The 12,315-nt window shown below is 42.8% G+C and overlaps 2 protein-coding genes and 1 non-coding gene across 3 annotated transcripts; 2 read left to right on the top strand and 1 right to left on the bottom strand.

Annotated features, from left to right (window-relative positions):
* Nucleotides 1-77: 77 nt before the first annotated feature.
* SNAPIN (SNAP associated protein) lies at nucleotides 78-1,702 on the top strand. The gene is made up of 4 exons (XM_006177188.2): nucleotides 78-268; nucleotides 548-594; nucleotides 824-942; nucleotides 1,087-1,702. Exons 1-4 carry the CDS (start codon nucleotides 126-128, stop codon nucleotides 1,186-1,188), a joined length of 411 nt encoding a protein of 136 aa, XP_006177250.1. The 5' UTR covers nucleotides 78-125; the 3' UTR covers nucleotides 1,189-1,702.
* Nucleotides 1,703-1,884: 182 nt separating this feature from the next.
* Nucleotides 1,885-8,251, bottom strand: ILF2 (interleukin enhancer binding factor 2). Its single transcript, XM_006177186.2, has 14 exons — nucleotides 8,152-8,251; nucleotides 7,409-7,468; nucleotides 7,150-7,192; nucleotides 6,624-6,728; nucleotides 6,164-6,241; nucleotides 5,746-5,848; nucleotides 5,098-5,163; nucleotides 4,699-4,815; nucleotides 4,165-4,243; nucleotides 3,524-3,611; nucleotides 3,063-3,124; nucleotides 2,871-2,985; nucleotides 2,563-2,653; nucleotides 1,885-2,411 (listed from the first exon to the last, which is right to left on the bottom strand). The coding sequence occupies exons 1-14, from the start codon at nucleotides 8,154-8,156 to the stop codon at nucleotides 2,251-2,253; spliced, it is 1,173 nt and encodes a 390-aa protein (XP_006177248.1). The 5' UTR covers nucleotides 8,157-8,251; the 3' UTR covers nucleotides 1,885-2,250.
* A 238-nt stretch (nucleotides 8,252-8,489) lies between these two features.
* On the top strand, nucleotides 8,490-8,561 carry TRNAM-CAU. Its single transcript has one exon. It is a non-coding gene; the product is annotated as a tRNA-Met (tRNA).
* The last annotated feature ends 3,754 nt before the right edge of the window (nucleotides 8,562-12,315 follow it).

The raw sequence follows: 12,315 nt of genomic DNA, 5'->3' as shown, positions 1-12,315 counted from the left end.
TTTCCCAGAAATCCCGGCCGCGGCCCGGAGCCGGCACTTCCTGGGCGCCCCCTGGCGACGCACTTCTGCGGGCTTCAGTTCCCGGCGGCCCTCGCGGCAGGTTCCGGGCGTAAGGGCAGTTCGTGATGGCGGGGACTGGTTCCGCCGCTGTGTCCGGGGCAGGGACTCCGGTGGCGGGGCCTGCAGGCCGCGACCTCTTCGCAGAGGGTCTCCTCGAGTTCCTGCGACCGGCTGTGCAGCAGCTTGACTCTCACGTCCACGCAGTCAGGTACCCGACGGGGAAGGTTGGGGCGGGGCCACTCCTGGATTTGGCTTTGTAGGGGCGGGACCAAGAAAGGGCGGAGACGTGATGAATCCAGCCGGCGTTCTGCTGAGACTGAGAAGAATAAAGGTGGGAAACTGATTGGAGGCAGAACAGGACGGCGGAAGGCCCGTGGGTGGCGGGGCTGAGGCTGGCTTCTCTCGGCACTTTGGAAACACGTAGGGGGAATAGGCTTCTTGAGATCCATTAACTGTCTGACCGTGTACGCTTTGTACCTCTTTGCAGGGAGAGCCAGGTAGAGCTCCGGGAACAAATTGACAACCTCGCTACCGGTGAGTAAGCATTCCCTGTAGATAGAATCCTACAATTCACTTCAGGACCAGCCTCTGGGCTGGGTTTCTGTCGCTTGCTTCCAGGGCTGTGGACGTACTCCTTTCTTAGGTTTCTAGTGACTGTGCCCACGTGGTGCAAGTGTTTTCCAAACCATTTACTAGCCTGCTTGCCCTAAGAACAAGAAATGGGCTATTAGGTGTCTAGTTGCACCTCACTTTCATCCCCCAGAACTGTGCCGTATCAACGAAGATCAGAAAGTGGCCCTGGATCTCGACCCCTATGTAAAGAAGCTACTTAATGCCCGGCGACGAGTTGTCTTAGTTAACAACATCCTACAGAATGCCCAGGTACAAGAATTTCCTGCCAACAGTCTTCGTTTTGTTTTCCAAGTCCTCAGGGTATTCTCCAAGACATCCTCCAGCGCCTAGTTGACAGTGAGCTCTGAGTCCTTTCACAGGGCAATTGTCTTGATTCCAAACCTTGTTTTGTAGGAACGGCTGAGACGGTTAAACCACAGTGTTGCCAAGGAAACAGCACGAAGGAGGGCAATGCTGGATTCAGGAGTTTACCCCCCTGGTTCCCCAAGCAAGTAACAGGCCAGAAGATGGACCCATGACCACAGAATAGCACAAATACTATACCCTGGCTGCCAGTTTCCGCCAGGATTCCCTGTAGGTGTTGGGACATCAGAAAGGCAGCCCTGTGGTTTGTGTTTGAAGCACTTAAAAGTCCTTCTTATTTATTCGGGGCCTAAAGAAACTCCGGTATAGCAGGACTCAGGATCCCTGAGGATTTATTATGGCTCTTGCTTCCAAGAATGAGCTGAGGCCTCTACATTTGACTTTTTTAAGCTACATACTTAAGGCCCACCTCCTCTACCTTCTTTGAGACTCATCAAAGAAGGGGCTGCCTCTGCTACATGCCAGGCTGTTGGGACCTGTCCTCTGCCTGTGACTTCCAATTTTCTTTTGTCTACACAGAGGATTTAGAGTAAAGGACAGGCAAAGTCACAGTGAATGACCCATCTATCCTCTTTTGTTGACTGCACTGGCTTGAGCTACTGTAGCAGTATTAGAATCATTTAATTCAATAAATGGTTAAACAGTATTCCAGTTTACTCTGGTATATGGAAAGGTGCCAGAAGTCTTCTACTTTAATTCAAATATAGCTTCAAATTGAGATCTAGTGTTCACAATGAAAAGACTCCAGGATCATTTTCAATTCAGAATACAGAAAGCAAAAGGAAACAAAACAGGTTGCCAGATGCCAAGGAAAACAAGACCAAGAACCCTAGTAGGAAGTACTTTAATTTTTTTCTTAGAAAAAAAAAATTGCAGACACTAACAATTCACATTTCAACAACAAAGTACTGGTTGAAAGAGGTTTCCAGGAGTTTGGGGATTCTAGAGTATTAGGAAGAAAAGCTGGTGTACTCCTCCACTATATATGGATGGCTTAGGTCATAAATGGGAGACTTCTGGCTACTAAGCCAGTATCAGAACCCAGTGGAGTGACACTTCCTTCTACAGAGTTTATTTTTATCTTCCTTCCTGTCTCCCCTATCCCTCAGAAACATCACCACATAAAAGCCCAGTAGCATTGAGCTGAGGCGCCAGTCTTCCCCCTGGGTACGAAAGGGTGTAGAGACGGGGAGGTCACTCCTGAGTCTCCATGCTTTCCTCTTCCTCTCCTTGAGGTGGCTCTTCTGTATTCTCCTCCTCTTCCTCTCCTTCCTTCTTCTCTGGTGGCTTCTCATAAGCCTTTTCTGAAGGCGTCACTATCACTCCATCCCAGGTAGATATTTCAGAAGCAAGATCTAGAAGAGAAAAAAGGTGACTTTAGACAAGTAGTCCAACATACAGGTCATGATCTACACAGTGGAAACATTAAGACATCTGAGTAGTGTTGAGTTTCTTTGCAGATCACAGGATACCATAAAGAACCCCTGTCCCACAGTGGTCACTCACAGCTGGCATCACCCTCCTGGCCAAGGATCTTCCTAAAGCCACCATGTGAGAGGATTCGAACTAGAGTCTGAGCCGTGTAACAGACCATGTCCTGAGGGAGAGCAAAGGGAGGATAAATTAGCAAGGAGAATCAAAATACCTTATTTGACTAACATGAAAACAGAGATCAAGACAACTGTTAATTCCAAGACCAAAGTCTGGGAGAACCCCCAAATCCTTGACCCCCAAAAGAGCACATTCCCTTTGCCTCTGACCAGGGGTATTCAAGAGTGGGGCACAACAGACCATTTCAGAGCTGTCCCCGATACCTGCTGTTCCAGAGTCATGACTGTGTGTACTCTGAAGTTGCCACTCTCACAGGGGTCAGTGATACCCACTGACCCTGGCAGGAACAGTCCTGCAGCCAGAATCTGCAAGCATCGTCTGAAATAGGAGGAGGTATCAGAAGAACACACAAGATAGCTTACATCCAGCCCCAGACCCAGAGTAGCTTGCTATACCTGTATGCCACATTTAGGGCCAAAGGCTGTCTGGTGGGGTTGTTCATCACGGCATAGTGCCCCTAGGAGAAAATGCATCTGGTAGGTGGGAAATGAAGTGGCAGTTCTGTCTTCAAACAAATTAAAACTTTAAACCACTATGTGAAAAACTGGTTAAGGTCTAGCGAAAATGTTCATGTTCAGAAAGCAGTTCTGAAATGACTGCTCATTCAGTAATTTCTCTCCATTACCACATTAATGAAATCAGCACAGTAATGAAAAAGGCAAAGGGGTGGTGATAACTAACTTAACTAAGTACTCCAAAACCCCAAAGAAATAATAAGCATTGAATCTTTACTGGATTACTTGTCCACCAATGAGACTTCTTTTAATCTCTAACAAATTTCATATTCTGGTAGGTTTCAGAGTAACTACTGTTAAATAGGGAGGATGAGGAATTCCAGTTTCCCTTCATTACTTACAAGTAAGTCAAGGATCCAGGGTGTGAGGGGCTCAAACCCAGGAAAACGAATCCTCAGGTCCTTCAGTAGTCTGATGAGAACTTTAACTCTGAAGATAACAGGGGCCCAGGATTAAAAGTAATAACAGATCATAAAACATACTAGTGAATATAACAAAAAGGAAAACAGATTCACTGATACAGAGAACAAACGAGTGGTTACTAGTGCAGAGAAGGAAGGGAGAGGGACACAGTGGTATGGGATTAAGAGGTACAAACTAATGCATAAAGTAATAAGCTCAAGAATATATTGTACAACACATGAAATACAGCCAATATTTTATAACAATGGAATATAACCTTTAAAAACTGAACCACTATTTTGTATACTTATAACATGTAATATTGTACATCAACTGTATCTTAAAAAAAAAAAATACTATTTACCTCCATACCTGAGGTACAGAGCTGAAGCTATTTCTAGAACTACACATCACCTTCTTTCCCTCAACCTACATTTGCTTACTTAAGATAAAAAGCAAAATCCAGACAGAAGATTACAGTCAAAAAAGTTCTGTTAGTGGAAGTATGGGTATCCTGCTATTCACTGTATTCAGAGGGGCCAGACTGTATCTTCACTCAGATAGTGAGGGACGGACTCACGTGGACTGAGAAGCATTTTCCTCAAACCAGCGGGCATGTCGGATGGCTGCTAAGGCACTCTGTAACACTTTGATATCCACTAGAAGAGAAGTGACATCCACCAAGATAACCATTCCTATTATTAAGCAATTCAGTCCCACTGCCATAGCCCAAGAATTTGAAAGGAGGACAGGAAAACTTAGCAAGTCCTTAAATCACCCCATGTTCCCCAGATCAGCAAATCACTGGTGCAAAAATCACTATTCCTCCCTAAAACCATACCCGAACCATGCAACAGCCATGATTTTCTCCAGAGGCCTATTCCCTCAGATATGTTTTCAGTCCTTTCTCTAAAGCCCTCAAACTGCTTTCTTTGACAATTTCACTAGCAAGCTAGTGAAACTGTCTAAATTATACAAAGAGAAAGCTAGGTTTGGGGGTAAACTGAGGTCCCAGAAGGTCTCACATGGAATAGCAACAAATTAAACACAACAGCGCTTTATCCTGTCTTGAATTTCCCCCAAATTTCCCAGCAATGGAAAAAAAAAGACTAACAGTGGAGTTCTGGGTCCAGTTTTCGGAGATTGGGTGGCACTGTTGTAATGAGAATCTTCACTGTAGCATCAGAAGAACTGATCTCAAAGCCAGTTTCATTAGTCAGCATGGTCAAAACTGAAAGAAAAATGAAAAACCTGTAGCTCTCACATTCCCATTAGATGACCAAAGGTAAATCTGGGGTAGGCGTGAGGTAACAGGGTTTTAAAAACAGCAACAGCCCAGAATGAGAGGTGAGAATACAGTTTTAGAAGAAAAGAGATCTCTGCCAAAACTTCCCCAACATTAAACTCTGCATTCACTCTTCCTTAGCCTATCCTGACTTGGTTAAAATGTACTTATAATTATAAACCTGGCTCCTATGACCTCTAAATGACATGTTCAGCAATAAACTCAAACCTTCAGAAGGATCCTGTGCTCTTAGGCTCTCCACGACTTTGTTCCCTAGGGCAGCAACAGCTTCCACTGATTGAGAGAAAAGGAGATAATGAACATTACAATTATTATGAAGACTTTCTATACATCTCTAAGCTACTCTGCACTCTTAATTTCTGCTGGAGCAAGGGCAAGCAACTGAATAAACACTTTTACACGGGGAAGCTAACACCTGGACAGAGAAATTGGAAGGCTCAGGAAACAGGACACCTCCTCCTATACACACACCTTTTTCCACAGTAGGGTTTCTCATCAGTGGCACTGATGATGTGGCCTAGATAATTCTCTGTTTGGGATTGGGGGGTCGGGGTCTGTCTTGTGCACTGTAGGGTACTTAGCAGCAACCCTGGCCTCTACTCAGGAACATTAGCCCCAAAACATCTTCAGACACTGCCAGATGACCCTGGGGGACAAAATCCTCCCTAGTTGAGAAATACTGCCCTATAGTAACTGCCCATATATTCTTTCAGATACAATATGCACTTAAAAAAAAATTTCCCGTTTGTCTTCCAAACAACCTTTCTCACAAGAAATCTGGGCTTTACAGAGATCCCTATGCCTCAAACACAACTACTATGTTCTGCTCCCGAGGCCAGAAAGAGGCACACTCACATGTTGGCAAAATCTTGAGGATTACCACCAGGTCAGCCACATTGTGTCCTGTAGTCATCGTTCCCTTTTTGTATGATCCGACTTGTCGGACTTCTTCAATTTGCTGTTGGAAACGGGAGTTCAGAAAAAATAGAAGTGAGAAGACTGCCTAGTTCCTCTCAGAACTCAATTACAACACAGCTTATTACCCAGATTTGGATTACCCAAAATAAGCACAAGAAAAGCCTGATTCATCACAGCTAGCTGATAGTAAGTCTGGTACCCGAGATCAGCACTATAAATGTGCTCCACTGTACTTTCCCACTTTAGGCATGGCTTTGGATTAACAGGCACCTGAACAATTAAAGAGACAGGAGCCAAGAAAACGTCCACACTACCAAGGCTGCCCCTTCCTAGGACAAAATCATCAAAAACTCACCACTTCAAATGTCCCTGGAGCCACAATCAAATTGTCAATCACATTGTTTATTTTTGTCACCAGAGAAAGGATAGAGGCCTGAAAAAACAGCAGGAAACAAAAATACCCTAAGTGAAACATTTATAAACAACTTCTCATTGAGTCTGAACATTTCCCCTAATCCCTTCTGTACGAGCAGAATCAAAACCAACATGGGGCTCTGAAAACACACTGACCCTTCCAGCCTTGAATATACATCAGAAAACTTTTTGATCCCCCCAAAAAGTCCCCCAATAAAACTATGAGTGCACACGTAACTTGTTTATATATTCACCTGGTGCTCTCCCTCTGCCCACAATGAGAAATACAGAGAACTAAACCCTCTGTGGAGTTTAGCTCTGGTAACACCAGCCTCACCGGTAGTTATTTATTTCTTTAGCTTCCTTTGAGGAATCTCATGAAGGAAGCCAAAAGAATATACCTGTTCAGCAGAATTAGGAGCAAGGTCCTGATTCCTCTTCAGCAAGGCCTCGCTGAAGGAAGTTTCATCAGGTGCTGGCTTGACCCGGGGGAAGGCCATTTCACACTAAACCAGAAATAAACAACTATATATTACTTTCCAAAAATAATACAGTAGAGATTATTTTTTTCTGTTGCCATAGCAACAAAAAAAATTGAAAATAGGAAATTCTACAACATTTTTCACTCCTTGAGATGTTCAAACAAGGATACAGGCTGAGAGAACAGCCATAATTTAAGCTCTTTATATTAACAGATAAGCCAGAGATACAATTAATTGTTCAGAGCAAAGACTATAATCATGTTACTGTCAATAGTTGCCAAGGAACTATCTTCCCCACCCTGCTTACATTGTTTTTGTACGTAAAGCAAGAAACCCCAACACCACTCACTAATCCCTTTTCCTACTCCAACCACCGTTTGACTTTATTAACAGAGAGATGCTGGGCTCCAGGAAACTACAAGTGAACAGGGGCCAAGCTACTCACCAAATAGAAATCAAATGGGATATGTGGCACAAAGGGCCTGAACCTAAAATACGAAAGACAATCCAAATTATTCACCACAGAAATCAAGTTGACTTAACATAATGGGGCCAAACTAATTTAGCAGGAGAGCGAGCATGAAAAGAAATGTTTCCAAACCACAGCTGGATCTCACAAAAGCAGATGTGTCCACTCCAAACTCCTAAACAGATGACTGAAATGGAAACTAACCGGTGCAGAGATGCTAAAAACTGACACTTACCCTCCTCCTGGGCCTCCTCTGGAACCGAAGCGCCCGCCACGACCACGGCCTCTGTCACCCCTGGAAATGCATAAATAGATTCTAACTTGTTTTGACCTCGTTGAAGCAATCTCCACCATACGGGCCACATCATTCCACGTTAGCCTACCTCTGTCGCTCTGAACTTCCCTTTGGAAGCCAAGATATCCTGTTCCAAGTGCCCAGCCTCACCCCCCATGACTTCTTCCTTCTGGATAACTTAATCACATCACACCCCACATCAAATACTGCCCCGGATCGGTGAGCCCTACAAGTAATGATCCGTAATTCTCGGGACACGCCAACCCTAACAGTTCAGAGACTAACGTGACTGCTAATTTATTCGTCAACGCAGTGAAAGCATCTAACGGGCTTTTCCTGTCTAGCGCTTGGCACTGAGGATGAATGAGGCACGTTCCAGCCTCTGGGTCTGGATACGGGGAGCGCTCCTCCCGGGACCTGCGGGACGCCTTCTCATCTAAACCCCCCAGAGCTCGAGGCGTCGAACCCGCCTCCCCACTCCTGGGCCCCACCCCCATCCCTGGTCCAGGCTTCCCCGCCTCCGCCGCCCCGACCGCCCCCACTCTCCCAAACCAGGAGTTCTCAGGTTTTCCTGCAGCCCCCGGATACCCGGCCCTTTCAGGTCCTCCGACTCCTTCGGCCCACCTTCCCAAAGTTTTTGGTCGAATACCCCAAACCTTTCCAGAGCACCCCACCGCCCTTACCTCATGGCGTCCTAAATCCCGAACAATGGAGGCCACACCAACCGCCCCTTCCCTGTGTGGAGCCGACAACTGGAGAGGAGGCTTGCCGGCGTGTTCCAACAAGCTCCGGCGCGATTGGCTCCCGCCGTACTCCGCCGCTTATGCCTATTGGCTTACTTCGGCAAGCCGGTTTATGAACCAATAAAAAGCGCCTACTGTGTCAGGAACCAGCCAATAAGAACAGACTTGACAGTAATGACTTTTCCGCAAACACTAGGGGGCGCTACGTAAAAGAATCAGGGTGGCTAACATTCAGAGAACTTTCTATATGACATATGGGAAGTCCGTTTCTCTTAGATAGCAGAGTGGCGCAGCGGAAGCGTGCTGGGCCCATAACCCAGAGGTCGATGGATCGAAACCATCCTCTGCTATCGGGCTGGTTTTTTTTTTTTTTCGCCCTCTCCAGGACTGTGTTTTTATTTTAATTTTCTTCAGTAAATATAAACGCCATACTTCTACTTTTTCTTCCCTCAAAAATGCAGCTTTTAGAATCTGTTTTTGCCATCAGCGAGTGAAATGGGGCAAACAAGCGAAATGGAATAAAAAGGGACTTTAAGCCACTATGAACATTACAAGTCGGGATATAGTTCACAGAGGCTAGAAACTTGAGGCAGAAGCGGATTTGAGTATATTGATTGAATCAGATGGGAAAATACTGATGCGGAGATCAGAAGGGAAACTGAGACAGCCTTTGCAAAGAGAGCTTAGAAAAAGAGAACAAGGGAAGTGACAGAAGAAAAGCGCCCGACCCATCCAATTTGCCCAGGTTTCCCTCATGTCTCTTCTCTACCCACAATGCAATCTCTGGCAGATTTCACCCTTAAACGAGGTTTCACAGCCACATATATAGATACATCGTAGCTGCATTTAAATCAATCACACTACTGTGGGGTTTTTTGTCTTTTCTATAATCCTGTTTCTCCCCTTTCTTACCTTCTTTTGTATTGATTAATATTTATTAGTATTTCCTCGCTTCTGTTAATTGTAAGTTATGCACGCTTTTTCTAGTCTTTTAGTGGTTACCCTAAAATTACATGCCTCCTTGAATCAGCAAAGTCTAATTTTATGTAATACTCTTACTCTACTCTTGAAAAATGCAGGAATAATTCAATTCCATTTACCACCATCACTCCAGAATTATATATATTGTTATGTAACTCTTTTAAGTATTATATTGATGTATAATTTACTACAGCAAAATACACAGATCTTAAGCCTACAGCTCGATTAATTTTAAGTAATGTATTCTGCCCATGTAACCACCACACAGATTAACATAAAGAATACTTTTATCACTTCAAAAAATTTGCTTATACCCTTTTGCCCTCCTCCTACAGGCAATCACCATTCCGATTTTTATTATCATAATTTAGTTGTGTCTGTTCGCATAAATGGACTCACATCCTATGTGCTCTTTTTTTTTTTTTTTTTTTTTTGTCTAGTTTCTTTGGCTTGACACGTTTCAATATTCTATGTTTTTGTATTTATCAGTAATTTGTCCCTTTTTATTTATGAGTAGCATTCCATTGCATAAATATTCCACAGTATATCGAGTCTCCTGTTGATGAATTCAGGACCTCCAACTGGCTGAGACACAGGCAAACACACTCGGGTTGTTTCCAGTTTGGAGCCATTATGAACAAAGCCGCTTTGACCATTTTTGTACATGATTCTTGTGGTCAGATGCATTTGTTTCTCTTGGGTAAGTGTACCGAATTTATGTTTACCGAATTTAAATTCCATATATATTTGCAATCTCACAAGACATTAATGCTTATTAATTAAATTAGTGGTCATTGAGATTTACCATTTTTAATGCTTTTTATTCCTTCCTGCATCCCCAACATTCATCTGGAATAATATGCCTTCAGAATTAGTGCCCATCTGCTGATTGCTAACTTTCTTGGTTTTGGTTTTTCTGAGTATGACTTTATTTCACCTTTGTTTTTGAAAGATATTTTCTCCAGATATAGAATTCTAGATTGGGGGTTATTTTCTTTCAATACATTTACAATATTATTTTACTGTCTGTAGCTTCCTTTTTTTGCTGTGAAAAAAAAGTTAGTCAAATCGTTGCTTCTTTGAAGTTCATCAATCCTCTTTTTTCTGACTTTTCTTTTTTTTGGAGTATTTTAAAGATTTCATCTTCGATTTAATTTCCTGCAGTTTCCATCTGATGGGTCTGGATATGGATTTTTTTTTTAATCTTACTTGAGGTTTGTTAAACTTCTTGAATCCATGGTTTGATGTATTTCTTTTATTTTTTAAGTTTCTCAGCCATTATCTCTTTAAATATTGCTTCTACTCTATTATTTCCCTTCCTCCTGGGTTCCAAATAAAGGCATGTCAGACTTCTTACAGTATCATTTATATCTCTAACCCTCCCTTTTACGGTTTTCATTCCTTTTTATCCATGCTTCATTCTGAGTATCTTCTTCTGTCCTTTCTTTCAATTTATAACTGACTCCTCAGTCAAATCTAACTTTTTGTTAAACCCATCGATTGGTCCTTCATTTTAACTTTTGAATATTTCAGCTCTGGATTTTCTGTTTATTTCTAGTTTACCTTACTCCTATTTTCCCCTAGGAGTGCAGCCTTTCAGGATCCTAATCCAAAATAGGAAGGTGGTTTACCAGGGTAATCACCTTTGGGGACACTTGGATCCCGACTTTTGTCTCACTTGACCCATACGGCCTATTTTCTGCCACCAGTTCTGAAATCAGCAAATGATTTCGGGATAAACACTGGTCTCAACTCACTGCTTTTCTGTCCTTTCACGCTCTTACTGTCTTCCTAGTTCTTTGATTTTTAAAAAGCATTTCATCCAACATTTGTAGTTCTTTCAGCTCAGCTCAGAGATTGGACAAATTATTTAGTCCACCGTTGCTGAAAGAGAAGCTCAATTACTAAATTAGATTTCTTTATTTTGCAGGGAGAGGTAATCATGCTTATTTATTTATTTATTTTGTTGGAGGTACTCAGGACTGAACCCAGGGCTTCGAGCATGCTAGCTGTACCCTCTACCACTGAGCTATACCCTCCCCTGTTAAATTAGATTTCTAGCCTCCTCCTGAGCTCATTCCACTAAGCCAATAGCTTATTGGATACCTCCACTTGTGTATCTACAGGCAGCTCAAACCCAATAAACTGAAATTGTTATCATCCCCCCAAAACCTGCTTCTTCAGCTTCTTAACTAATGGGTCAATATCACCTAGACTTCAGTTATTTGTATGCTGTCCTTGTTCCTGAAGTCCAACTGATTCTACTTACAAAACATCTCCCTGCAGTCAACAACACTGTATTATACATTTAAAATTTTGTTGAGAGGGTAGATCTCATGTTAAGTATTCTTAACACACACACACACACACACACACACACAAACACACACACACTCACTAAGGACACAAGGAAACTTTTGGAGGTGATAGAAATGTTTATTACCTTGATACTGTGGTGACAGTTTCACGGGTGTATGTAAAAATCCAAACTCATCAACTTGTATATACTAAATATGCATAGCTTATGGTTTATCAATTATACCTCAATAAAACTGTTTTTTAAGACTCTCCCAATCTCTTATCTACCTCTATAGCCTCTGGAGCCCTCCTTACAGGACAAAGACGTTATGCCTATCACACAAAAGCTTGCGTGATCTGCCCTCTGCTGCCCTTTCGTGTCTCTCCTCCTCAGTCATTCTTACATGCACACAGCTTATATTCTAGATCAGAGTAGAAAAAATATACTCCCCCTACAGCCAGGAATGCAAATGAGTGAACAGGGTGAATAGGAACCGTGATGAATTGGACTCATCCATTTTGAAGTAATGGATACTTGGTATCAGCTGATTGTTCATGGAGAGATGCAGGACCTGTTCTCCAATATTTCAAGATAAGTCAGAAATCCAAATATTCATGTGCAATCTACTGATTTTTAAGTGTAGGCAATTAAATAATATTATATATGTATGACAGAGACTGCAGGTCAAACAAAACATGTCTGCTGTCTGAAGTTGGTCCATGGGCTACTGTTTGCTCTAGACCATTAGAATATTCAAAATTCTCCTAAGTATATGGGAAACATACTTCAATATTGTGATCTCTCTGCACAGAATACCTTTCTCA

Source organism: Camelus ferus, chromosome 21 (genome assembly GCF_009834535.1).
Source record: "Camelus ferus isolate YT-003-E chromosome 21, BCGSAC_Cfer_1.0, whole genome shotgun sequence".
NCBI classification, from domain to species: Eukaryota; Metazoa; Chordata; class Mammalia; order Artiodactyla; family Camelidae; genus Camelus; species Camelus ferus.
The sequence above is the reverse complement of the archived record's forward strand: the minus strand, read 5'-3'. Positions and strand labels throughout refer to the sequence as shown.

Bases quoted from the DNA above. Each gene is read 5' to 3' on its own strand.
- ILF2 (XM_006177186.2), bottom strand. The intron at 3,125-3,523 runs GTAAGTAATGAA...ATTTTCTCCTAG, and splicing joins CCTGGATCCTTGACTTACTT to GGGCACTATGCCGTGATGAA. The intron at 2,654-2,870 runs GTATCGGGGACA...GCTCTCCCTCAG, and splicing joins TCATGACTCTGGAACAGCAG to GACATGGTCTGTTACACGGC.
- SNAPIN (XM_006177188.2), top strand. From the start codon at position 126: ATGGCGGGGACTGGTTCCGCCGCTGTGTCCGGGGCAGGGACTCCGGTG. The intron at 269-547 runs GTACCCGACGGG...ACCTCTTTGCAG, and splicing joins TCTCACGTCCACGCAGTCAG to GGAGAGCCAGGTAGAGCTCC. The intron at 943-1,086 runs GTACAAGAATTT...CTTGTTTTGTAG, and splicing joins ACATCCTACAGAATGCCCAG to GAACGGCTGAGACGGTTAAA.